Source organism: Macrosteles quadrilineatus, unplaced genomic scaffold (genome assembly GCF_028750875.1).
Source record: "Macrosteles quadrilineatus isolate MER2022 unplaced genomic scaffold, UCM_ALF_1.0 Scaffold_64__1_contigs__length_664444, whole genome shotgun sequence".
NCBI lineage: Eukaryota > Metazoa > Arthropoda > Insecta > Hemiptera > Cicadellidae > Macrosteles > Macrosteles quadrilineatus.
In genome coordinates this window covers 358,156-386,028 of record NW_026542657.1, presented here as the reverse complement: position 1 = coordinate 386,028, position 27,873 = coordinate 358,156, and the positions used below count along the sequence as shown (strand labels likewise).

The following is a 27,873-nucleotide window of genomic DNA, read 5'->3' as shown; positions in this document are numbered from 1 at the left end:
ATATCATGTTCTAATTCTTTTCAGTACGGGGGGGGGGGACTAAGGGGTTAGGGATTCTATCGTCAATTAAATATTCCATTATGTAAACTGAGTTATTAGTACCTTTCGGGCCCATAAGGCGCAAAAGGAGTTTTTAGCTTATTCTTATTTATTAGTTTAATTGGTAGAATGCATTACTAAATTTAGATCATCAAAATGGCTGTGATATAGGTGTGGCTTGGCTCAGTTATTTAATTATAGTTAAATAACATATTATGACTTAGAATGATAGCACGCACAAGAAATCTCTTCGTGTTCTCGAAGAATTCTCGTGTTAATGTACTGTAATGAGTTTTTACCGGACACCAACCAGCTGATTTTATTTGGCAACTAGCTGGCCCGACAGACGTTGTCCTGTCCTAATGTTTTTAGCTTATTCACCTTTTGGTTGCAAATTAGCTGTTGTCATAAATTTAAAAAATAGTACTGCTGCACCCTGTTGGTAAACCTATTAACATTTTTATGCTATTGAACATCACAGAATCAAATTGTTTAGTTGAACCAAGATTCTTTAATTCCATTTAAATATGAGTACTCATAAGGTTAACATGGGAAACTCCAGAGCCACTGGGGTTGAGCCCTTTTGACGGATCTGCACCAAACTTCACACAAACCATCCTTGAATAATGCCTGAAAGTTTCATTACAATCTGTCGAGCGGTTTCCGAGTCCATAAAGGACAAACAAACAAACAAACATACATTGGATTTATATATATAGACTAGCTGGCCCCTCAGACGTCGTCCTGTCCTAATGTGGATTTATGTCAATGCTCATTCATTTTTGTTACATCCTAAATGTCTACCTTTACTTATTGCTTATTTATTCTATAACTATTATCAGCTGGTTATAATGTTTACTTGTTCACTTTGTTTTTAACCCTTAGAGTGCCAGGCGAGAAATAAAAGTAACGCTCAAAAAATGCCGATGATTTTTCCCGAAGGTCGCGCTAAAAATGCCGAGCGCGATCTGGCGATTTTTAGGTTAAAATTTCGTAAAAATCGAATTTTCGATATTTCGACCAACGAAAATCGATGTATCGCATCTAGCAACTTTCGACTCAATGTTAATATATGGGTTAAAAGAATCCGAGTATTTATTCGGTTGTTATGACAGCTGTTCGATCATTACGAAACGTCCGGTCAGCCGGACGTTGGCACTTTTGGCTCGTTCTAAAAACGTCCGGTCGGCCGGACGTTGGCACTTTTGGCTCGTTTTAAAAACGTCCGGTTCCCCGGACGTTGGCACTCAAAGGGTTAAGTTGTGTTGAATAAAGTTGGTTAAAATTGTACTTTAACAAATACATTTATTATTTGTTCTAATTACATACAGAACAATTTGGCGACGATGGAGGTGAGTACAAGTAATTCAAACACCTCTCAAAACATTCAAATGATTAACTCAGCATTGATTGGACCCTTTAATGAAAGATATGAAACATTGGAAATGTATATGGAAAGACTAGAGATATCATTCATTTATAACAACATTTCGGAAGATAAAAAGAAAATTACGTTACTTCACTGTATTGGATCAGACACTTACAGTAAACTTAGGGATATATTGCATCCTGTATCACCTATAACTAAATCCTATGCTGAATTAGTTCAAACTCTAAATTCACATTTTACACCGAAACCAAATGAAGTATCAGAGACATTCAAATTTCATTGTAGACACCAATATGAAGGAGAAAACGTTTCTGAATTTTCATTGGATCTTAGAAAGTTGTCTAGATATTGTAATTTCGGCACATTTCTGTCAAAAGCCCTGAGAAACCAATTCATACTCGGTCTAAGGGATGAAAAAATACAGACAAGGTTAATTACTCTAAGTGACAGTGATTTGAGTTTTGAAAAAGCTGTAGACATGGCTCAAGTAATTGAAAAGGCTCAAAACGATTCAATAACAATCCAATCAAAATTCAATCATGAAAACAATGAATTGCCGGTTAACTTAAATGTTGTACAACAGAAAAGTTTTCAAAAACCTAAAAACAGTACCAATCTTAAACAATGTTACCGTTGTGGAGAGTTACATGAATACATATCTGAATGCAAACACAAAAATACAACATGTAACTTCTGTAAAAAAATAGGGCATCTAGCAAAGATTTGTTTTAGGAATCCTAATGCACCTATCAAATTGCAAAGACAAAATAAGACCACATTTAACACTACCTCAAGAAATGTAAAACAAATAACAGACTTGTTCGAAGATCAAAGTGAAATATTACTACGACAAAATATGAACAATTCTGGTAGATCCCTCTATAAGGAAACTAATGTTATTGACATTTGTTCTATGAATACCTCAGAAGATAAATTTAGGAAAATTATGTTAAACATAAAAATAAATGGGAAAACTATTCCGTTTGAACTAGATACAGGAGCAGGGGTATCTTTGATGTCAAAAAGTAACTTTTCTAAGTTTTTTCCAAAACACAGACCTTTAATGAATCCAGACATAATCTTAAGAGATTTCAACAAACATGAATTTGTTCCATTGGGTAAAACCATTGTTCAGGTTGGTTACGGTAACCAAACCAAATATCTTCCATTGTATATAGTCGATGGTAATAGAGATACGATATTTGGTAGGGAATGGCTGAGATCGATTAAAATAAATTGGTCAGACATAAATAACGTTCACGGAGCTGACTTGAATAGAGTTAAACACTCAAATCCCAAAGTACACGATATTTTAATGGAATTTAAATCCATATTTGAACCAAGAGTTGGAAGTTTCAAAGGGGGAGAAGCACTTCTTAACTTAAAGCCTGACACTACACCAGTTTTAAAAAAAGCTAGACCACTACCTTATGCTTTGTTACCAAAAGTTAGTGCAGAAATCGACAGCCTAGAAAAAGAAGGTATAATTACAAAGGTGAATCAGAGTTCTTGGGCTACTCCAGTTGTACCGATTATGAAGGCAAATGGGAATATCAGACTGTGTGGAGACTACAAAGTAACCCTCAATCCCCATTTGGTAATACCAGAACACAACATGCCCCGCATTCATGATATTTTGGCTAGAATGGGTAATTCGACTAAATTTACAAAGATTGATATATCCGAAGCTTACCTACACATGCCAGTAAAAGAAGAATACAGAGAATTGCTCACAATTAATACACACAAAGGTCTATATCGAGTAAATCGTCTACCATTCGGAATTGCAAGTGCACCTGCTATTTGGCAATCAGCAATGGAAAATATTCTACAAGGTATTGATGGTGTTGATGTTTTCTTTGACGATGTCAAAATAACAGCCCACAGTGAGGAAGAACATTTGAAAAGACTCCGTGCTGTATTAAATCGGTTCAAAGACAACAATTTACACATTAATGTTTCTAAATCTCAATTCCTTGTACCAGAGATTGACTTTCTTGGTTACCGTGTCTCGTCAAAGGGAATAAGTAAAAGTAAACATATTACTGAAGCAATAAGAAACCTGAAGAGACCAAGTAATGTGAAAGAAGTTAGACAAATCCTTGGGTTGATAAGTTACTATCGAAAGTTTATTCCAAACTTAAGTGAAAAGATGCAAGCCATTATTAATCTCACAAGAGCTAATGTACCTTTTAATTGGACTGAAGAATGTGAACGAGATTTTCAATTGGTGAAGGAGGAAATGATGTCAGAGAATATACTATGCCATTTTGACCCACACTTACCACTCATTCTAGCAACAGATGCTAGTCAATCTGGAATTTCGGCAATTCTTTCTCATGTGTTTCCGGATGGAAACGAAAGACCTGTTGCATTTGCTTCCAAAACACTATCACAAACACAAAAACAGTACAGTGTCATACAAAAAGAAGCCCTGGCAATTTATTTTGGAGTTAAACACTTTTACCAATACCTTTATGGACGTCATTTCACCCTAGTTACAGACCACAAACCCCTGGTATCAATATTTGGACCGAAAAATGGAATACCATTTATGGCAGCAACAAGACTACAACATTATGCTATATTCCTTTAGGCATTTTCATTTGACATAAAGTATAAATCAACCAAAGACAATGTTAATGCTGATGCACTTTCAAGACTCCCTAAAAATGTTGAAGAAGCTGCTGTTATTGACTCAGCCGATGTTCATGAAATAGAACAAATCTATACTTTACCTGTCACAGCTGAAGAAATAGCAAAAAATACACAATCTGATCCAGATCTTAGAGATATTTATCAATCACTAATCAGAGGGGAGCCAATCCATCACCCGATGTCTTCTAACGAACAAGAATGGTCAATTCAGCTTGGATGCTTATTAAAAGGGAATCGTGTGGTGATTCCCAAACAACTTCGTGCAAGAATTTTGAAAGAACTTCATGAGGCTCATGTGGGTGTAGTTCGCATGAAGGGACTAGCTCGTTTGTATGTTTGGTGGCCTAAAATTGATGCAGACATTGAGAATATGACCTTAAATTGTTTGGGATGTCAACGAGTACAGCATGAATCACCCAAAGCACCAGTTCACCATTGGGAATATCCTTCAAGGCCTATGCAAAGAATTCATGTTGATTTTGCTGGACCATTTTATGGCCATTATTTTCTCCTAATTGTGGATGCCTACAGTAAATGGCCAGAAATTGTAACACTTACAACTATAAATTCACATAAAACCATTGAGGCTTTGCGTAAATTCTTCGGCTCCTTTGGAATCCCTGACATATTAGTGTCTGACAACGGAAGGCAATTTGTTTCATTAGAGTTTGAAAAATTTCTTAAATCAAACGGAATTAGACACAAGAGATCAGCACCTTACCATCCTGCTACATGCCTCAAAAATTTCATTAACATTCAGTCACATTAACATTCATTAACATTCATTCAGTCTACATTGTGTGTGTGTGTGTTGGTCAAGTAGAACGCTATGTGCAAGACTTGAAAGATACCATCAGAGCAATGCACTTTGAGGAAGGCTCTATCGAAATAAAATTACAGAGATATTTAATGGCCTATCGAAGAGCTCCACATAGTACTACAGGACAATCTCCTTCACATCTCTTCATTGGACGTCAAATTCGATCAAGACTAGACTTATTGTATCCTGATTTGTCACAAAAAATGAACCGAAAGTTTGACCCAGACTGTGACAGGCAAAAGTCCTTTAAAGCTCAAGACCGTGACAGGCAAAAGTCCTTTAAAGCCCAAGACCCTGTCGCCTACCGCCTCTATGGAACCTGCAACAAATGGGGGTTCGGAAAGATCAACAAAAAAGAAGGACCAAGAAATTATGAAATAACCACAAGCAGTGGCCCAATCAGACGACATCAAGACCAAATTAGACGCTCAGGGCGGGACTTGTGTGAGTTTTCATTAAGGAATGAGCAAAATCAAGTATTCATACCAACAAATTTTGGAGAAGTCAGAGAGGAACCCACCGAAGACCATGTAACAAATTATCACAACATTGATCCAGAGACCAATGATCCCAACATACCAGATGATCCAGAGACCAGTAACAACATATCAGATGTTCCAGTGGCACCAGCTTCCGCTATGACAGTGAGACGATCAAAACGGACACATAAACCCGTCGATAGACTTAACTTATGAAACTCACTAAGAAGGGGAGGTGTTACATCCTAAATGTCTACCTTTACTTATTGCTTATTTATTCTATAACTATTATCAGCTGGTTATAATGTTTACTTGTTCACTTTGTTTTTAAGTTGTGTTGAATAAAGTTGGTTAAAATTGTACTTTAACAAATACATTTATTATTTGTTCTAATTACATACAGAACAATTTTCAAGATTAGCTCCTTTGCATGGCTCAATCACGTCCTGGTTGAAGTTTGTTCGCTACGCTCACTCACCTTTTTAAGTTAGCTTAGAGTAGTATGGCGTAAAATATCATACATCACACGTCCAAAATGTGTTTACCGGACTCGTATGGTAATCCCACACTCGACTTCGTCTCGCACAGGAATGACCACACTCGTCCAGTAAACACCTATTTTCAGTACTAGTAACGTAATATACTACTGTATTTTGCAGCTCTACTGTGAAATGACTGGTTTTCGTTACATGTTTATCATCTAAGAAAATTCATCATTAGACCGACATTGTTTACTACAGATTAGGAATGTTTACTATGCGAAAGTAATGTTTAATATCTTTTTGAGGAGTTTTTCGTTGTAAATAAACAAATATTTGTTATTGTTTTGTAAACTGATTCAATTTTCAACAAACAAAAATTGCACAAATAAAGTTAACTAGTGGCTTGTAGGGACATAAGTCCCTAAAAAGCTCAAATGTAAAACAACTTTTTGCAATACCGGTATTTAAACAAACTCAGAATAACATTATCTATGTGTCAGAATAGGCATCCCTACACCATATCTTTTGTGTAAAAACCAGTTTGTTGTTCTTCTTTGTTTGCTTTTGTTGATGTCATTTTCAATAAATAATTTGAATCACTCCAGTGGTTTAACATGAAAAGGCAGCAAACATATCATTGTTTGTGAATAAATACTGGTTTACTAAGGTAGCTTTGGTCTTGTGGTTAATGAGGATAAATAAAAGCTTCCCTGTTTGGAATTTTAAAAATTCATTGGAGGTTCGCCTTCAGATGAATTGAAGACGCCTGCAATTTCATCTGCAGTAGGCTTATTATACCTACGACGATCCATATTTATCCTGTCTACAAACCTAAGTTCTAATTCACTGTCACCTTGTACAACCATTTCTTCCGAAGCTCTTTTGTAAATTTGTGCAAATGGATTTTCTAATAGAATTTCAGCTAGTTTTGACAATATTTCAGGTTTTAAGTCACTATTTTCTCAACGCCTTTGACGAATTTCTGTTGCTGTTGATGTGTCAATAATGTACAATTGGCCATACACGGGGTCTTCATCATGTTGAGGCAGCAAATCTGAGATTGAACGATAAATCTGTCCTTGAATTTTGAAACAGTATGGTCCTTTTCCTGGAATATCTTTCTTACTGGCTGAAAAATAAGCAAAAGCCATCGCACTGTTGCATTGTCGAATGAATTTATACAGTTGTGGGCTCTCTTCAAACAAACTTTTAAGTTCTACATTAGTTTTTGACTGAGGAAGGTTAATAAGTCCGTTATGGCAACATGTCATAAAATGATTATTCGTTAGTTCTTCTCTAAAATGAAGAGCACTACATTGAATGCACTCTTGGTCCAGTAATCCTGCATCATGAATATTTACATTTCTCTCGTCTACCATGGGTCTCCTAAAAAGGGGTTGTAACATATCTTGATTAAGTTTGTCATTATCTACTCTTGCTCTCCTACGCGCACTGTCATTCCTATGAACAGTTCCCCACCTTTGTGGTATTCCCCTGGCGTTCATATTAATTACAGTACTTATAATGAAAAGAATATATATCCAGCAGCCTACATACCAAAACATCTTGAATCCCTGGTGATTTTATAAAAGTATGATCGAATATGACTACTCTACGTTGTATATTCACTGCACTAAAAAAATTTACTTACGAAGGAATGCAAATACACCATTTTAGAACCAATAACATTTATAGGTTATTTTAGTTGTATATATTCACACAACCTTAACCTTAAAATGTGTAGAAATATAAAGAAAACAACATCATTTAAAATAAACTTGAACATATGATTTAAAAATAAAAACAAAACAGAAGTTAGATTTAATTTAGACTCTTTGATTATTTATACAGAATATTTATTCTATGTCGTTTATTCCTTTAACACGACAATAACGTAAAAGCATGAAAAAATGAAACTTGAGTATATGATTTAAATATAAACAAAGAATGCAGACGTTTTTCCGACTAATCTTCAATATTTCAGTTTTATTATAGTATACATTTCATAGTTGACTGGCTAAAAGTAAACCAAATGCGTGTATTGATCACTGTTTTCAAATCTGTGGCACAGCTGTTTTAATTTCAAATTAAACCCCATGTTGTTTTAATGGGAAAAGTTTTATTCTGTTGCGAATTTATGGTAAAAAAATAAGAAAAATGAATAGTTTTCCCTCAAAATTCACGTCAAGACCTTTAAAATAAGACCCCTCCCATCCTTCTACGGCCATCCAGTCGCTCACAATTTCTTTACAAAAATTTGACTTACGGAATTATATATATAGATATTAACTTTAAGTTGAAGGCATAACCTAAAAAATGCTGTGAGTTTTGTAATCTTCCTAACTGTAATAAAGAAGTTTTCAAAGTCTTTTTTAATTAAGAAAATAAATAGTTTTTGTATTGTAGCAAAAAATTAACATACATTGAATACATAATTAAATTATGGTCGTTTACAAGCAATACAATTCTTCCTTAGTAATATATGTGTTTGGTGCTAATGATGTACTAGGCCTAATCTCCTCAAATGTCAATGTGCTGTCCTTCCTTTGGTGGATTACTTTGTTGATCACTGAAGTTGTGTGTTGTGCTATCATATATTATCATGGTACTCATCGTACATACCATATTATCAAAATTATCATTATATTATTATTTGGCCTATGGCTATTATTAACTACTATTTGACATATTTGTCCTTCATGATGACACAAATTAAACTTCACTGTAACATTATTATTGTTGATTTACATATTGATTTCATTTGTATTCAATTTCAAATCCAATTTAAGGGCAGATAGTACATAGACTCCAAGGATGACTGGCTTTATTAAGTTTGGAACTATTAAATATTTTATAATTTATTTTCTAAGAGAAAGTTGTTTTTATCACATAAGTATTTCGGCACTGTATTCAATGAAAAATCAGTTGGCAACATAATTCTTTTCGGCCGTAATCTACAGCGACGAGTGGTTTTCCGTTCTCTGTGGAGATTTGGAAAAAGGGAACTTGAATGATGGCTGTTTAATTGTGGATCCATGGGTGGAGCAATTGGGGTAATAGGCGAGTTATAATTTTTCCTATTCATTGCACATAATTGGTTTTGTTCCTTGGTAGGGTGATTCCGATTATAATTGTAGTTTTGGCCACAGTTCCGGTCCGGGTAGTGGTCATGCTGATACGGTTTGTTGTATCGGTGCACACGTTGGTACTGTTGGGACTCATTACCATTATTTCCGTTGTATCGGTAATTTTGTTGATTCCTATGATGTTGGTTGTTCTGTGCATAGTTATCGCTGTGTTGGTAGTTCTGGCGGTTCATCATAGGCACGTTAAGCTTGTTCGTTAGTATATCGATCATGGTAACGTTGCGGGTTCTGTATGTTAGGACTAGACGGTCTGCTGTTCTGATGACTGTTGTTGTAGCTCTTGACTTTCTTAGGTCCGTCTCGAATGTCTTCTTTCTGTAGAAGTCGTTCCATGGCTCTTATTGTGGTGATATTTTGCACATTAACACTGTCCTGGATGATTGGATCGAATCGCTCTGCCAATAATGATACGATCTCCTCTTCACTTAAACTAGGGGATATGGATTGCAATAAAAGTACTCGTTCAGTTAAATATTCCGTTCGGCTCAAGGTTCCATTCGCTCGATATTTTTCAGACTCAATCTTAGCTTTTATTCTTCTTTGGACTGCTGACTCCAATATTTGCACTCAAATTCCTTAGCAAAACGATCCCAATCAAGAATGTCTGATCTGATTAGTTGCAACCATCGGGATGCAGGTCCTTCAAATGACGTTTACAATAGATCTTTAAGGTATTCGGTTTGATTGCAGTTCATATTCCTTTCGATCCCTCTCTCGTAATATCGCTTAAGTTTGCGCAGATATTCCATTGGGTTGCCGCTTCGTCCATTAAATTTCGGCAGTTGACGATCATTGTTCTCATTACCGCTACAGATTACTTGAATCGCACCTGCTTGTCCATTTATTGGGTTAGATTGCTTTAAGTTGTTTACTTCAGACTCACATTTGATCAAATTTTGGTTCAGAGTCTGAATTTCGAGCTGTTGTGTTTCAATTAATCTAGTTTGTAGGGTGATTTTAAACAATACTTAATTTTGTAGGGCAGTTAAATTTATTTTTGAGTTACGCTCATTGTCAAGTTTTGTTTTAACTGTGATTTCTTCTATTTTCTGCTCGAAATTAGATTTATGTTCTTCTAACTGTGATTTTACTGTTGAGATTATTTGTTCTTGGAATTTGTTATGCTCTATTTCGGAATTAGATTGTTGTTTTGATATGCTATTAACAAAAAATTGCTTCAACTGATTTTGAGAGTATTAAATTTTTAACATTAGCCGATCATTTAATCTAGCTGTTTCTTCAGTTAAAATACTTTGTGTTAATTTTATGGCATTTATTTCTGACTTTATTTAAATTTGACTTTCTCTAGTTTCACATATTTGTGATTCAAATGCGTTTCTACATGCTTGGATTTCTCGGTAGGTTTCGTTTATTTTATTTTAAACATTTTTGCCACCAAGACTGATATTCGAATATATAATAGGTTACGTACCTTGGTCCGTCTTCAGTCTTATTTTAGTCAATGGATGACTAGTTTCGGGTACAAAGACCCATTGTCAAATCCTTTTCAAAACATCATGTAGAAGCTAGTCAAAAATCCGACGGAAGTCTTCATCATTATATAAATACAGGTTGACACATAAAGTTTATTATTTAAAAAACACAAGTTACGTAACATATAAGACGATTGTTTTTCAACAAACAAAAAAACAAAATTAGTAAACCGATTGATAAACCCAGCAACTTTGTATCTGTCGAATTCGGAGCCAACCTACACTATACCTTAAAAAACGAATTAAAGAAACATGAAATCACCTTAGCCAGTAAAACGTCAAACAAACTACAACGTCATTTGAGCCAAAACAGCCGTAAACAAAATGATAATGATTTAGATGATACAGGTGTTTACAAACTTTCGTGCAATGGCTGCTCAAAATTATACATAGGCCAATCGGGATGTTCTTTTAACACCAGGTTTAAAGAACATCTCCCTAAACCAAAACTGTCACTACAACGTTCCAAATTTGCAGAACATTTAATAAATACCAATCACAATGTCAATAGTTGCCGAAATAATTTACAAATCTTGCACAAATGCAGTAAAGGCCCTCTCATGAACGTCTTAGAGAGTCTAGAAATTTATAAAGCTAATAAAAAATCCCCTCAAGACGTCTTGAATGAAAAACTAAATTTTGGTTCAAATATTTTATTCGATAGAATTGCAAGCATTGACAACAGAGCTAATACAAGTCTTTATCAGCTGACGTACCCCCTCCCCCAAGGTCAATGTCACCAACTGGACAATGGATCGTTCTGTCGTGTCCGCCATGTACCTGTGTCGGTTTGTCCCGTGTTAAATGTGGCCGGCCTATCAATCGTCTTATATGTTACGTAACTTGTGTTTTTTTAATAATAAACTTTATGTGTCAACCTGTACTTATATAATGATGAAGACTTCCGTCGGATTTTTGACTAGCTTCTAAATGATGTTTTGAAAAGGATTTGACAATGGGTCTTTGTACCCGAAACTAGTCATCCATTGACTAAAATAAGACTGAAGACGGACCAAGGTACGTAACCTATTATATATTTATTTTATTGTTAAATGTTTGAATTAGTTTAGCTTCAGTTTGATTAATCTGCAGTTTTGTTATTTCTTGAATTTCTGATTTAGTTTCACGGATTTCTGATTTAGTTTCACAGATTTCTGATTTTAATTCAGCACTGGTTAGTTCAAACTTATTACTCAAGTTGGTCATAAGGTTAACTAATATATTCATATCGATTGTGGGTGTCTGTACTGGAGGATATGAGCCGTTTAATTCATCAGTTGAAGTGTCAGAATGCTTATGAAGCTCGAGATTCACATTATGAACGGAATGAGACTGTGTTTGAATAATATCAGTATCAGCTGTTCGTCGGCTATCTGCAATATTGTCTATCACATTGAACAAAGTTCGGGGAATTGCGCTTAAGTCTGGCTGCGTTCGGCAAGACGGCACTATTGTATTTTTTTTCGGTGACGTTTCGGCTAGAGGCAGTTCGGGTGGCGGAACAAAGGCGGGTAAAGTCAAATGATCAACGCTCTCTGATTGGTCAATGGATCCTCTTGAGGTTGACTATGATATAACTTGAATATAAACTGGGTTTTTCTTGATGATATTAATTAATTTAATTTAGATAAAACCTGGACTCCTTTTTTTAACAGTTTCAACTTTCAACTATGGCTTCCCTTCTCTTCTCAATCTCAATGTTCACATAGGCGTATTGTTGAACACATGGATCACTGTTTCACTGCTTCTTGAATTTTGATTCCTTAAGGACTAATTTTGAAATTTACGTTATAAGAAATTTTGATGTATTAAATTCTCTTACAAATTTAATAAATAAACAAGTTTTGGGCTTTGCAAAAAAATATATATGAGCTATGGAATGAATATTATTAATGATTAATTGAACAGATTAACAAAATTGTATAAATTAGGAAAATGAATACTAGGCCAGCCTTTCTGAGGAGTGATTAATAACAAAGGTGTATGAACAAAAGTTAACACTTTAAGAAACTTAATACAAAATAATGAATGAATGAAATGAAATATTAGACGTTAAGTAATACCGGAGGCAAGTAACGTTAAGGTTATAAATAGACCTAATGAAGAATTCTTTTGTGAACCGTGTGTCCTTGCTAAACAGGAATGCTCAAGTTTTAATACTAGTCCAAACAAGTCAACAGAAATGGGACAGATAATTCATGCAGATCTTTGCGGTCCTATGGAAGAAAATTCTATTGGTGGTTCCAAGTATTTTTTGTTGCTAAAAGATGAGTTTTCACACTATTGTTTTGTTTACTTTCTAAAGACAAAAGATGAAGTATTCGTCAAATTAAAAGAGTTAATTAGTCATGTAAAAAATCATATACAATCAATTCGTTTTGAAAAAAAATAGTCAGCTCTTATTTAGGCATGTGGGGAAGGTAGGTCAGGTTTTATGCGGATTCGTGCGAGTATTAAGTGTTTTGAAGTTCGGTTCGATTAGCAAGGTAAAATTCAGGTTATAATGAACCGACTCATTAAGTTATGCTACCTCCTTCAGTCTACTACCGCACTACCTTCAGTCTTTGCACAATTGAAATAGTGGGTGAAACACAATGAAATAACAATATCAAAAATGCTTGCAAATAAAACAAATTGAAATATTTATCTTGTTATTAGCGAATTTCCCTATAGGGAAGTAGCTATTACCGTAGGTCTCATGGTAAGACTTAGGCCCGGGACCGATTTACTTTTTCATTTTAATGTCCCCAGAGGCCAAAAACACCATTCGTTCAAATTTTTATATATGTATATATATATATATATATATATAGATATATATATATATAGATTTATATATATATATAGATTTATATATATATATATGTGTCCGTGAACACGATAACTTGAGTAATTTTTATCCGATTTTGATGAAATTTGGTTTGAAGGTGTAAGGCGGGATAAACTTGAATGAGTTCGCGATCCAGCATGATCGGACCATGGGAACAGGGTTTTATGGGGAGTTTTATGTGGTAAAAATTGGTTTTTCTCACTTCTTACCCTCAAAACACAAAATTTCCCAATTTTTCTCTAAACCTTCTTAAAGAGCTTAAAAAAACAAACAATTCAGTATATCAAAGTGTTTTTGTACGGTTATTGGTTACGGAGAAAACGAAAAAAATGGTAAATTTAAAATTCCCATGTTATTCTTATGGAGAATATTGTAAAATGTTGTAGTTTGCTTGTTTATGGATATATTTTGATCAAACTTGGCAAATTTATTTATTTTATAGTAGGCTATCAATATTTTACTAAAAACACACTACTTTATTAGTTTCCTTGTAGCAGCAAACCTAGGTACTTGTTAAACCTTATGTTATTTAAATAGATCAATTGAAAATCAATTCGGCCAAATGGAAATTCGCTTAGACGGCAGGTTTGCTGCGGCGGGGGTATTTTTACATTACAATCTATTTCCATATACTTTATGGTTTATTTTGTTGTTCCTATATACAAGCTCCTATTTTTCTGGTAACATGGTCCTACAGGTTAAAATACTTGAATAATAACATTGTTATGCATTTTAAATAGTAACATTGTTTTGCATCTTACTAACACCATTTTATGGCATCAAACTATTGAATATTATTCATAATAATTCTGAACTAACCACAGTACTCAAATTGCTATTCGCAATAGATCTAGGATACTCTTGAATTACTACCTCTAGCTTTTATAATAAACATTATTAATTAGGCTACATTTATGATGGGGCCAGGAGCCAGTTTAAACTCTTGTGAATTTTATGTTTTTTTGTTTTTTATTATTTGTATAGGCCTAGTTGATGTAGAGGATACAGTGTTATTCAGTGCTCGATTTGGGGGGGAATGTGGTGGAACGGAGTTCCGGTACCTCTCTTTCAGAAAGATAACAAATATTTGCATAAATAGGTACTTAAATAGATTCTACTTACATTAAATAGGTTATTATTATTATAAACAAGCTAAATAACAGTAATAAATTTTAAACAGGGTGCTCCGCAACCACATAGTACAAGTTGTTTGTAGGCCTACTATGTGGTCGCTGCCACCCGGGAAGTATTATTCAAATTAAATAATATAATTCTATTATTCCATACTTCCAAGTATGGAAGTATTCCATTATTCCAAGTAATTTCTAATTCATTTCCAACTAATTCTACTATTCCATTATTCCAAGTACTACACTCGGTATAAATATCTAAAGGTGGATAGAAATCCCTAAGTTGGTAATCCTGACAAAATACCAGCAACCACTTATGGCTTTTAAGATGTCATCACTGCCACTGCCGCCGCACAAACTTGCGGCGCACCGCAGGGGCAGGGTATAAGAGGGGCCAAAGACTAAAGAAAGATTATATATGTAGCCTACATGGAATTGTCTTTGTTCATTCTCATACGCGACTTCGGAGCGTACTCTTAGTATGATTTGTTATATCTTTATATAAGTATTTTTTTAACATGTTACTTGTTTTGATTCTTTATCATTGTTGCTAATTATACAAAACTTCTTGTTGTTTCTCATGATGATTGTTAACCCTCCGAGTGTCCCTTGTTTTGGCCTTAATGTCTGCCTATTTTTTGCTCATTTGCAAGGTTTTATTAAAACGGATCTGAGAAGCTTAAAAACAATGTTAATTATACTGTTCTATATACCATTTTGTTTGGAAAATCATGGGCTTCAATATTATATACAAAACATAAGGAACATTTGTTCAAAAAAATTTTTTAGGAAAAAAAATAAATTTTGGAAAAAAAAATAAAATAAAGTCCCCCCGCAATGAAATTGTATAAATTATAGGCCTATAAATATTTGAAAATAGCCACATTGTTCTAAATTTTATGAGGATTACAAATATATAATAATATAAGGAAGTAGATTTGCAAATAAATAAGTTATGGGCAAAAAACAGATTTCAGTACATGATGCATAGAAGAATGCATAGCCTAACCATAGCTAGGAATCTGGCTGATAATTTACATCAATATCACTACCTACTTCTTCAGGATCATCAACCAGCCCTTCAAAATCACTTAAATCTTCTTATAATGCACCACGTATATCACTACTTTTGATTTTTAACACTAAAACAATGATAAACGTAATAAAACACATCAGTCATCGGTCCGAGGTTAACCAAGCTGTTTACAAATACGCACGTCAGCTGTCTGCTACAATATTTTCGGAACTAAAATGAAAAGCGCTTAGAGACAGACCTCCGGAGAAAGCTCTGAATCTGTCAAATAAAACGATACCTAACTCGGTCCAGTTCAATCCGATTTTGTCAGTCATAGAGCCTTCGCCGTAAACAGTGTTTGTGAGTCGCTGCAGCGACACAAAACACTACACAAAGTGTGTTATGTGTCGCTGCAGCGACAAATAACACTCGGAGGGTTAAATTGTATATATTGTTGTTGATTGTGGTAAGATTTGATAGATCTTAACTTATTAAGTAATTTTTTAGTCTGTTCTATCTTCATGTATGACATGTATAAGCCTGAAATGTAACGTTTTGCCATCTTTGTATGCATATGTAAAATGGAGTTTTCCATAAATAAATAAATAAATATTATATATACACTATGATCAGCAAGTGATCAAGCCTATCACGAATTAGAATAGGGAGTTGTACACGCCCGTTTTTGACCCTGTCAGCGCCCTAGGCACAAATAATAGTAGCGCCCCTTTGCAATATATATGTAGGGTATCCACCGACCGGGAAATCCGGGAATCATGCGTGCGTTTTTTGAACGAGGAATTATGTGTGAATTTTGTATTTCACCCTGGAGTTTTCAATCCACGGTGATCGCGTATGACAACAGTGACGTTTCTGTGACCGCGGGAAACAATAATATGTCTACACACGGCCGCGAGGGATGATCAGAATATTACCGCGATCACGGAAGACGATGATAATGTCCACACGAACACGGGAAACACGAAGAATTTTGCCTCAATCGTGAAAGACGATGATGATCTCCAAACGACTTCGGGACATGATTAACATTTTGCCGCAATCGCGTGAGACGATTATGATCGCTGGAGGTACAATAATAATTTCTAAACGCTGCGAGGGATGATCAGAATTATGCCACGATCGCGCAAGACGATGATAATGTCCACATGACCACGGGAAAAGATCAGAATTTTGCCTCATTCGCGGAAGACGATCTTCATATGTCAGCGGGAGATGATGACCATTTTTCCGCAATCGCGGGAGACGATTACGATGTCTGCAGGATCGGGGGAGATACAATAATGATTTCTACACGGCCGCGAGGGATGATCAGAATTATACCACGATCACGCAAGACGATGATAATGTCCACATGACTGCGGGACATGATTAATATTTTGCCGCAATCGCGGGAGACGATTACCACGTATTCACGACCGTGGGAGACGATTACCATGTATTCACGACCGCGATGTTGATTACGATATCTACAGGACCGCGGGAGATTCAATTAAATTCAATTCAAAGATACTTTATTCACATATATACAAAAGTATACATGAATGGCGTTTAGAACAATACATAATATGTACATTATATCGCCTAGTAACTAGATAGAAAAGTGATACATTATACATATATGTAAAATAAATATTTATTGAAATGACCTTAAACAATAAAAAATTCCTCAAAACTGTATAGCGCTTTGGCCACAAGAAATCTTTTTAATTTCCTTTCAAAACATTTCATACTCTTTTCAGATTTTATGATTTCAGGAAAATAGTTATAATATTTTATCCCAGAAACAGTTGGTTCCATCGTTGATAGGATAATTAATAAACAAAACCGAAAACCCTCTCCTAGTAATATTACAACAGTTCATAAACGTTTTGTCTCTGTGGAATACAGCAATAGCCTACAGTACACACTAAAGAAAGAATTGAACCCTCACGGCTTAACTCTGGCCTATAGAACATCTAACAAACTTGGGGCGAAACTAAATAAAAGGTTGCCGAAAAACAGTAAACCTAAGGAATCAGCTACTGGTACTTATAAAATTAAATGTTCTGACTGTCCAAACTTTTACATAGGTCAGACCGGCAGATCATTTAAGAAACGTTTTTCTGAACATTTACCTAAACCAAAACAAACAGAACAAAAATCCAAGTTCGCTGAACATTTATTAAATTCAAACCATACTGTTAATAGTTTTAATGATAATGCAGAAATTCTACATGTTTGCAAGAAAGGCTTCATGCTAGACACCCTCGAAGAGTTCGAAATATACAAAGCCACTAAATCCGACCCGTACAACATGCTCAATGAAAAACTTAATTATGGTTCAAACAAACTATTCAACACAGTCTTAGATCACTTTGATAACAATTATGTTGGCAACACGAGTCCTGGAGGCACAGCTGATAAACGAAATGGAGTGGGGTAAATAGTCAGTCGTCGTCGACCAGTTCAGTGACGTGTGCCGGCCGGCCAATTATGTTAAATGTCTACCGTGTTCGTGTTATGTTTGTTTGTGTGTTCGATATACTTAAGATTTGACGACATTCAACGAATGTAATTATTTTAACGTTCTGTTTTTGATAATGACTACGTAGTAGTCGAAACTATAGTCAACAGACACCGACTAAGGAATTGTGGACGTCAAGGTACGTAACCTGTTATAATTGTCTTTATAGATTTAGCTAAAGCCTTTGACACCATTGACAGACGATTACTTCTTAATAAGTTGAAATGTATAGGGGTGAGAGGTGTCACTTTAAAATGGTTTGAAGATTATCTCGCTGAACGTATCTTGTTCGAGGGCGACAGCTGGCCGGAGGTGTACAGCAGCGCCGAGCGCGGCCTTCTCACTGTCAAGCCATGGTTCGACCAGAATAAGCTAACCGTAAACTTATCAAAAACAAAATACATGCCAATTTCACTAAGATCTGATTATGATCCTTTAGATTTATATTTAAAATTACATAGTTGTGGTGCCGAGATTGAATGTGACAAGTGTGAAAGTATTGAATGTGTGAATGAGTTTAAGTATTTAGGGGTGATGTTTGATAGCCGGCTGAAATGGACTAGTCACATAAATCAAATTAGATGTAAACTACGTAAATTCATTTTTGTTTTTTCTAATATATCCAAAATTTTACCTCTTGATCTTCTAAAAAACATTTACCATGCATACATACAGTCTATTCTACAATTTGGGAATCTAGCGTGGGGTGGTGGCTATAAAAGTATTCTGGCCCCTATCGAAATTATTCAAAAAGCCATTATAAAAATTGCTCTACGAAAACCTCGCCGCTACCCCTCAGAATATGTCTTTGACGAGTTCAAAGTTTTTAATCTTTCACAGCTTTATGTAAGATCATTAATCATATACATTTTCAAAAACAAAAATTCTCTTTTTAAACAAACTTCTCACAACTATCCTACAAAACTTGATTATAAGTTTAAAAATTTTAGTCTAAAATTACACAATCTCCTGATAAAATAGATATTTAACGGTAGGAAAGAAACTACATTTTAAAGTGAAATAGTGTGTAGGCAAACTCTGACAATCAATATTTTTGTATACAAACAACTTGTAACATAAACATTTCTATGACAGTTAGAAACCAGCTGTTAGTTAAACCACCACTAAAACGACTTAAACTCGTCCGTCGGCTGCTAGACGTTTTGAAAATTAAAACTTAATTTCTAAAAAACTGAAACCGTAACTAAAGTTATGGCTTCGACATTCCCTAGTTCTCAAAATTATCTTTCTTTCAACACAAAAAACATGAAAATCCGTCAAGTGGTTGATTCAGAATCGTGAAATGAAAAGCCCTGTCACGATTTAATATATAGGATTAGCTGGCTTCAGAGTATTCCAAATAAACTATGATGTGTCACTTGTTACAACCTGCAACGTCAGTCGAGTTTTTCATAGTAATTAACCTCCTTTTTCAGAATCGGTATTGAGAATCGGAATCCCTTCCCTGATTATAAATAATTTGCTACCAGTTAGTGTAACTTACCAAGAGCTGTCCTGAAAAGGAACTCGTCACCATCACGTAGGAACACGTCCCACACCCTGCAGGCCAGGTCCAGGTTCATGGTCTTGGTAAACACTGTGTATATCCAATCTAGCAGATACAGGTCAGGGGTCAACGTGGTGTTGGTGAAGTGACTGTACAGCTCGGGAAGATTTTCTCTACAATCATAGATATATTGACACTATTAAATTTATTGAACACGTCTGGCGAGCCTAAGTAAAATTAACATAGTTTAATACCACAAAATAAATAGGAGGAGATAAGATAAAAAGTACTCACATACTACATGATATGAAATTACAGTAACATTTTTTTTACTGAAACCCTTGATAGTCATATGGACAGGACCTTTATACATAGGCATTTACTCATGGATTAGCCCAAAGCCACATTAGGCGGTCAAAATCTGGACATTAATTAAAAGGGATATTTCTCAGGCTTATTCTCTTGTAATAAGTTGTAGAATGTCTTGAAATATGCCGTAGGAAAAACAAAATTACTCTAAATACTACATTAAATACTAAATGCCATGATCATGACTAAAAATGTCATTTTTACTCTCGGTCATCTTGTACCAAAGTTTTTGTACAACATTTTAGAGGTTCAGTTTTTGATGTGAACATATCTGTTTTGAGTGGTTGTGGGTGTGCAAGTGGATGTGCACAGAGCTACAGACCAATACTGATCAAATAAGGTATGTGAGTACTAATCCAAGGTATCTTTTCTTTTTTTCAGACAAAAAATATGTTACAAAAATTATAATACATATAAAGGATGGTCCCCACATAGGCAAAGTCTGTGCGTGGGGAACGATTTGTATCAGTCCATTTACTACAGAATCTTTGATGTCCATTCAACTTATAATCAATTTACAATACTTTATACTACTCGACATACCAATACATAATTAAAAAGGAAAAACACTTTCACCAGGGGGCTACAGCAGAAAACTTAACTTAAAACATCATGATGAAAAATTAAAAAGGATAAATAAGGTATAAATAATAAGGTATCTCCAGGTGTTTTGTATATATTTTTTTTAATTTAGACTTTTAATGGTGTTTTTTTTTCATAAGACTTTAAAAATGGAATTTTCAAAAACTGCTTGAAGGAATTTGGTTGAAATGTAATAACTTATGTAGTACGTTTTGTTATTTAATTTGAAAACAAATCAAATGTATTTAAACTTTGTACCTGTAAAAGATATTATAATAAGGTAATGAATATGAGTTTTCCTCTAAATATCTAGCAGCTAGAGAGGTATACAAGGCGCTGCAGTGTACAGAAAACTTTTGCATGCGAGATAATAAACAAATTGAAATTATTATTATAACTAACCTGAATAGGTGGTCATAAGTTGAATAGTAGGCTTGCATGTGTGGTTGACTGAGATGGAAGAATGCGCGGTGGCAGGGTTGGTCCAACAAATTAGCAAAGCATACAAATGCGTCAGCAGCCTCCATGTTGAGTATCAGCACCGCTGCGATGAACGACATTCCCTGCACAAACTAATAGTTTACAAACAAGAATGTCCTTGAGAATGAAAAGTAAAGTAATAAACAACACCCCAGCCACAGCAAGCCTGCAGACTAGGTGAATTTCTATTTATTTGATTGGGCTTTTACTAAAATATTTCCTTAGATGACAGATTTATTCCCTAGTTAAATAACATAATGTTTAAAAGGTCTAGGTTTGCTGCTACAGGTAAGGGAAATCATGTTTTAGTAGATTGTTTTTTTTTTTACCTTTAAAAACATAAATGCATTCAGTACGAATACAGTGTAGTTGCCAGCTGTTCACATTCAACAGATGACAATCAAAAACTGGAGGTTATGATGAAGTAATGGAAAAGAGTATCTTTTTTATCAGATTCAAAACTAATTATAAGATGGATACAACTCTTGCCAAGTGTTTTCCTATACCAAAAATTTGATTAGCACAGATTTAGATTATTGTCTTTTAATTTGCAAAGTTAACATCAACCCATATCAATCGTTAGTTTATCTCAGACTTGATTAAATTTTCTTAGTATATTTTAAAGCTCTCCCAAAAAATGAAAAGACCCAGGCCTAGACCTAATTATTTAAGAGGGCCTATATAAATTGAGTAACAAATAATGAGGGTAGCAAAGTCACTATCACCATTCTAGTTCATAAGATTTAGATTGTGAAAAGTACCTACGTACAATAAAAAATATAGGAAACAAAAAATAACAAAACAAATATACAAACAACGCTTGAGGTTTCATCAATATAAAGAAGAAATATCCATCATAACAAATATTTTAACTTATAAAATAAGATTGTAGATTAGTTAAAAGTTTGATATGAAGCCATAAACAGTTTTATGGCAGCAGGCAATGGCCAGCGGCAAATAGAATATTCACAAGAATACTGACTGAGTTAGAGATAAAATTTAACAGTCATCAAAAAACTACTATCTATCTATCTAGCTATCTATTAATCTATATATTAAAAAATATCGGTTTTCCTTTTCCGAGTCCGTCCGCCTCTTCTACCCGACCGAGTTTCATGATTTTGGTCTTAAATTAAAGGTATGCACGCGTAGATTTGCCATCAAGCATCGGCATTCATTTATCTGACGTACTACTCGAGTTATGCACAAACGTAATTTGCTCCCTTGTACATTTCTTATGGGAGATAAATTTGGTTTTTCTTTTCCGAGTCCGTTCGGCTCTTCTACCCGACCGATTTTCATAATTTTGGTCTTAAATTAAAGGTATGCACACGTAGATTTGCCATCAAGCATCAGCATTAATTTATCTACAGTATTACTTTACCAAAAAACATAAATTAGATTTTTTTAAATTGTTACTTCAATTGAAGATATATTTCCTCAGTTATAATTACGTAATCCTATATGTTTTGGTCTAAGAACCTTCAGTGAAATACCAGCTTTCATTTGAGCCCTTGATTATTAAGATCGGACGTACCTGAAGCGCGCTGCTGAATTCCAAACAATAAAAAATGTAATTATTTTGGGATTTACCTACGACCAGTGATCAATAACCCCATTTTTATTTTAGTTTGTTTATATGTTTTGTTCTTAAAATACTCCTAGAAATAAAAGCTTTCATTTGAGATATAGATCGTTCGTATCAGTTATGTTCAAACTACTGTATTACTCAATCAAAAAACATAAATTTGGTATGTTAAGGAAAAGTTACTCTTTGTAAAGGAATAAACAATAATTTTATATTCCTCTATGTCAGCTGTTTACAAATGTTTAACAACATTTGTTTACATCAATCATATGTACTTTTGTACTTTTCATTACAACAATTCAATTCTTTCTAATAAGTCTTACTCATTTTTCTCTTTACATTTTTTTTTAAATTAAGTTTTTTTTACACTAAATTCACTCGGTCCTTCAGTATTATTCCCCATAAGTTAAATTGTTTGTTTTTTTTTTTTTTTTATTATACAACAGGTCTTTTAAATGGCACAAGGCTTATTGTAAAGAAAATGCATAAAAATATTTTAGATTTGGAAATAATAACGGGGAAGAACATCGGGCAACGTGTACTCCTGCCGCGCATTGATCTTTTGCCTTCAGATACAACTGTGCCATTTTCTTTCAAGCGAAGACAATTTCCAATTAAGGTAGCATTTTGCATTACCATTAATAAAGCGCAGGGGCAAACAATTGATCGGGTTGGAGTCTACTTGCCTGAACCAGTTTTTAGCCATGGTCAGCTGTATGTCGCCTTATCGAGAGGAAAATCATGCGAAAAAGTTAAAGTGGAAATAAAACCAAAAGGACGACGCACATTGAATATTGTATGGAGAGAAGTGTTGTAAAGGCAGATGATTTAATATTTGTATTTATATTTTATTTGTTATTTAATGTAATGGTGTAAAAAAACAAATTTTATTTATAACATAAATTATTAATTTGAGTAAAATGTTAACACTTAACACTAATATTCAGTTTAATAAATTTAATTATCTTAAGATTTTCTGAAATAAATTTCAATGCTGCGGAGCAGCACATGTCCTCTAGTTATCTATAATATTAAAACGAAACAGTGTTTTTTTATTTCACGATTCTGAATCAACCACTCGACGGATTTTCATGATTTTTGTGTTGAAAGAAAGATAATTTTGAGAACTAGGGAATGTCGAAGCCATAATTTTAGTTTAGGGTCCCAGTTTTTTAGAAATTATGTTTTAATTTTTAAAAAGTCTAGCAGCCGACGCTAAGATTTTAAACTAGCTTTTAGCATAAAATAATTTGCTTAACATAACAGCTGTAAACATTCAGCTTTTGTTTTACAAATTCAGCATTTGGATAAAAATGTAAAGACATACTTAGGGTTGACTTATTTATACTATGTGTAATGCTAATCATTGATACGTTCAATTCTTCTGTAAGAGGATGGCAGATTAATTAAATATACATAGTAAAATACTAGGATGTTCAAATTATTTTTTTAAAGCAATCGTTGTAATCTTCGATTTGTTTTAGAGCATTATAATTTGTTTTAACTAACAGCTGGTTAAATATAAACTATGGAACTATGAGGTTATTTTATTTTTGTCATTGATTATAGGAAATAATTAAGATTAGTAGAGATAATTAGACCACAGTTTAAACCACAGTTTTAACCAAAATTAATTAAAACACAGTACAAATCGAAGCTCTGTACACGAGTCTTAATAAAAAAGGATAAATGCAAATTATTTTACTGCTCCACTTTTCAAGGAAAGATTATAAAAATAACAATGTTTACATGTTTTAATTCTTCATGGTAGCTTTTTGTTTACAATTAATGTTTGTCTGCTTTATTTTTGTTTGGATTAGGCCCGGAAATATTGATGTTATAAAAAGAAGATCAAGAATAATCAGGAATCACGATTTTAAAAATTGCCACCACAACCTCAGCCGGGTTTTATACAAAGATAAACAGATGGATGACATAGATTGGACACAACGTCAACATTGGCCTAGGATACTGCAATTAGACAAACCATCCTTTTATGAAATCGTGTTCAGTTGTGGTTACGTTTGGGGGCGCCTATATCAGCGCCCCCAAACGTGAAAATATCACTTTTCTTTCAACTATGAATATATTGTAGTTTAAATTAACTAATATGGGAAATTACGATGTACATTTATTGAATGAGGGTGGGTAATTATCAATGATAGAACTGATAACGGTATGGATAATAAACATTGACAATTACGTCATTAGCTTTACTAGCGTGTTTACTTTTTATATTCCTGCTACATGTGACCAGTTCTTTTTTTCAAATGAATGTTATTTGAACCAAACAGCTGTTTCAAAACAAACTGTTATTGTTTTTACTTTTCTTTGTTTACGCTTATTTATTTAGCAATTAATGCAGTGAAATTGATATAAAGGATAGGTGTGACTATTAGTTTTGATGTTAGGACACCAAAGTTAAATTATGTGTACTGTGAACTTTATTGGATACTATAGTTTTATTTTAGGTCGTTTCTATTCAGACCTACTGGGAATTGTGTATAGTAGTTGTATTGTGGTGATAATAATTGTTATGGAAGAGGCAGGTATGCTATGGAAGGTGGTATCGTTGACTAGGTCTATACACTTCTCAATTGAATATTACTCTCTCTCTACTGGAGGCTACTTATAATCAGTGTGCGTCTGTGCGAGTCGGCTGCAAATCTCACTTCAACGCTTTTCACATCGTAAAAATTGCAGAATTGCTGTTTTATTGTAAAATTATCGGATTTAAAATGCATATCGTATAGGCCTATGATGGAATAAAAACATATTTCGTCACACAACATTTGTTTACAAGATGATTTTTCACATTAAAACTGCAAGAAACTTTGTCTTTATATATGTAAACTAGCTGATCTGAATTGTACACGGTTTTAACTGACTACTGAATTCCCGTACGTAGGACGGGCTAACACCTCGTATTATATAATATTATAAAGAAGAGGAGGTGTTTGTCCGTGTGTCTGTGTGTCTGGGTGTTTGTATAATTGTATGAGCTAATCTCTAAAACTACTGAACCGACTGGGCTCAAATTGCACACAAATGAAGCTACAGCTCTGATGATACATATAGAACTATTCCTGCTTCGATATTGATCTAGGACTCTGCCCCGTGGGCTTTCAAAAATCTCAGGTGAGATTTAAAAGTAAATATTTATTGATGGTATGGTATCCATGGTAACAAAGAACAAACCCACAAAGCTTAAAAATCTAAACAAGCAGAACTAACTGTCAAATGAATTTTGATTTCACAATTTCATACAGCTGGTCCAAACAAATTAAATACTGCATGAATATTAGAACAGAAACTGCATGGATCATAAACATCAATAAACTATGTCACTCGCCTGAATGTAAATATTATTTAACATTACTTAAATGGAACTGTTAAACCATAATTATGTCAATGCCAAGAGTATAGGATTCTTTCATTACAGTCATTTGTTTACTGAGTCTCTTCTAATATTTGTGAAATGCTGTAATAATATGTTACAGGGAATAATCCAATGTTGAAAAAAATATTTTTGGATCGATATAGTAAAATAATTAAGATTCTATAATCATTGCCGTATCAACCTAGGCTCTTATCCTGGGTTTTAAAAGAATTATTTTTTGGACATATTTTTGTGTTATCAGTAGGCCTAATATTAATTAATTAATATTAATGTTAATTACCCCTGCTGCAGCAAACCTACAGACTAAGCAAATTTCCATTTGCTTGATTATTATTTCACTAAAATACTGTTGGATATATTTAAGTTTCATGATTTAAATCAAACAATTAACAATTCCATATTTATATTTTTCCGTTTCAAACAAAGCTTAGCCCAAGTAATATTTTCCGCTATTCAGCCGCTCTTTGAGATAACGAAGGTATGCGGCCTTTGCCCTCAACGCTGATATCCTTCCAAACGACACAGTCCACTGTCGTCCGCCGCTGAGTAATCACCATATTTCTATCGTCTATCTGCATAATTTTTTCACCATCCCACAACTTAAATTAATTCTTCATATTACAACCATTAAATTAATCAGTGTGTACAGTGCTAATAGAAGTGATACTAATTCTGTTTTTTTCCAAGAAGAAATTATTTTTTTGATCATTAAAAGGACAATTATAGAAATAGTGCAATTAGTTCAACGTGTACATGAACAGTTATCGTCGACGAAGCCATTGCCCAGTGCTTTAAGTCAGGTGGGGTACCCCAAACCAAATATCTCTTCAGCTTCACTAAGGTCTGTGACAGTAATTTAACATCGTTTTGCACTTTTTAACAAGATACTAAATTTTAAAACTCAAATTTTAGTAGCCTAATTAAGACTGATTAATTTCAACCTCTAAGTTACATCTATTTTTCATATTTTACCAAACAAATATGTTAAACATTTTGTGATGGATTTTTGTTTACAGTAGACCTACAGACCATTCAACATGTTATTTTATTATACCTTAAAATCTATCATTGTTTTTGTATCCTGGGTAGCCTAAATAAGTGTTCAGAGTCTGAGTCAACAAAAACATACTAAAAAAAATTTTATTTATATTTATTTTCAAGTATCAAGTTAAGTAATACAGTTCAATTTTATTTCCAAATTAATGGAGGGAGTGAAACCATTTTTAAGGTATTTTTAAATATAGTTTCTTTTGCATACTGACTCCCCGTTGCAAGGCACGGGTATAGCTGCTAGTTTTTGTGGTAAAATAGAATTGGGAAAAGTCATAAAGGATAAAAAATAAACATCTGATAAGCCTTTTATGTGCTCGAAACTACAGTTGACTACATAGTAATTTGAAAGTAATTATTACAACCATACTATACCAACTAGACCCTTAAAATTAACCATAAACAAGCAAAATACAATAATTTACAGGAATTTAAAACTGTATTTTACTAAACTTCTTCTGTAACCATTAAGCTTGCATTGTACACTTCAATATACTAGATCAATTATTGTTATATTTCACTCTGCCCATGATTGTAGTAAAACTGGGCATTTGAATCCAAATTAAACAAAATTGGACCACGATTGATCAGTTATTGTGTTCACGGAAATACACTTATATATAAAAAATAAAAATATGAGTGATTGTAAATCGGTACGTGTCTTGGTCTTATCATGCCACCTATTTACTAAAATGCATCTGATGCTAACTTGGTTGATGGTAGATCACTGGCATTAGTACCATGGGCATATATGCCCTGAACTAGTGATTTAGAAAAAGTTCAAATTCGTTCAACCTACTTGATAAAGCTAAGAATTTGAACCCACAAAAAGTTTCCCTTATATTTTGAGCAACTCTTAACCAAAGTTGTGGGTGAGATGCTCTTTCTTAC

General features: G+C 33.9%; 2 protein-coding genes across 3 annotated transcripts in view; one reads left to right on the top strand and one right to left on the bottom strand.

Moving 5' to 3' along the window:
• LOC128981966 (TBC1 domain family member 14-like) overlaps window positions 1-27,873 on the bottom strand; it is a 95,757-nt gene that overhangs the window by 1,109 nt on the left and 66,775 nt on the right. Inside the window, exons 7-8 of the mRNA XM_054400986.1 lie at window positions 20,867-21,027; window positions 19,511-19,686 (exon numbers count right to left, since the gene is read on the bottom strand). Coding sequence (XP_054256961.1) covers window positions 19,511-19,686; window positions 20,867-21,027 — 337 coding nt within the window. The remainder of the gene's footprint in view (window positions 1-19,510; window positions 19,687-20,866; window positions 21,028-27,873) is intronic.
• The window catches only part of LOC128981965 (zinc finger protein 37-like), a 188,792-nt gene that overhangs the window by 157,208 nt on the left and 3,711 nt on the right, over window positions 1-27,873 (top strand). Inside the window, exon 8 of one of the 2 annotated variants that reach the window (XM_054400984.1) lies at window positions 24,353-24,531. The exons of the other annotated variant lie outside the window; for it this stretch is intronic. Within the exon in view, the coding sequence (XP_054256959.1) occupies window positions 24,353-24,367 (15 nt within the window). The 3' untranslated portion in view covers window positions 24,368-24,531. Of the gene's footprint in view, window positions 1-24,352; window positions 24,532-27,873 lie in introns of those variants that run through there. 2 annotated transcript variants of the gene reach the window in all.